This window comes from Orycteropus afer, unplaced genomic scaffold, assembly GCF_000298275.1.
Source record: "Orycteropus afer afer isolate SDZICR_OR568_19922 unplaced genomic scaffold, OryAfe1.0 scaffold00123, whole genome shotgun sequence".
Classification (NCBI taxonomy): domain Eukaryota; kingdom Metazoa; phylum Chordata; class Mammalia; order Tubulidentata; family Orycteropodidae; genus Orycteropus; species Orycteropus afer.
Window position 1 is genome coordinate 4910243 of NW_006921710.1, and position 833 is coordinate 4911075.

General features: G+C 66.5%; 1 protein-coding gene across 1 annotated transcript in view; it reads left to right on the top strand.

Annotated features, from left to right (window-relative positions):
• The window catches only part of IER5L (immediate early response 5 like), a 1235-nt gene extending 639 nt beyond the window's left edge, over positions 1-596 (top strand). Inside the window, exon 2 of the mRNA XM_007944354.1 lies at positions 3-596. Coding sequence (XP_007942545.1) covers positions 3-596 — 594 coding nt within the window. The remainder of the gene's footprint in view (positions 1-2) is intronic.
• The last annotated feature ends 237 nt before the right edge of the window (positions 597-833 follow it).

Below are 833 nucleotides of genomic sequence, written 5' to 3' on the forward strand. Positions count from 1 at the left end.
CCTCACCCTCCGCGCCCCCAGGGGCCGCCCCTCCGGCCACCACCTCCCTGCCCGCCTCCCCGACCCCCTCCTCCTCCCCCGGCTTCTACCGGGGCGCGTACCCGGCCCCCTCGGACTTCGGCGTACATTGCAGCAGCCAGACCACCGTGCTGGACCTGGACACTCACGTGGTGACCACGGTGGAGAACGGCTACTTGCACCAGGACTGCTGCGCCTCCGCCCACTGCCCCTGTTGTGGCCAGGGCGCCCCGGGACCGGGCCTGGCGCCCACCGCCGGCTGCAAGCGCAAGTATTACCCGGGCCAGGAGGAGGACGACGACGAAGAGGAGGACGCGGGCGAGCTGGGAGCCGAGCCCCCCGGGGGCGCCCCGTTCGCCCCCTGCAAGCGCGCCCGCTTCGAGGACTTCTGCCCGGACGCGTCCCCGGACGCGTCCAACATCTCAAACTTGATCTCCATCTTTGGCTCGGGCTTCTCCGGGCTGGTGAGCCGACAGCCGGACTCCTCGGAGCAGCCGCCGCCGCTCAACGGGCAGCTGTGCGCCAAGCAGGCGCTCGCCAGTCTCGGCGCCTGGACTCGAGCCATTGTCGCCTTCTAGGGACCCCCGAAGGCGCGGGGCCCCGGGGCCCCGCGGGGCTGGGGCCAAACAAAGACTTGGGCAAGGGGCGAGAGAAGGGAGTGCGCGGACGCCGGAGCACTCGGGGTTGTCCTGGGGGCGAGCAGTGGGAGGCGACTGATGTTTTATAAATTGTAAAATAAAAAAAAAAAAAGAAATCTAAGATCTTGGACTTTATTTTTGCAGAGAGAAATACGCCTATTTAAGTATGCTTTGTGT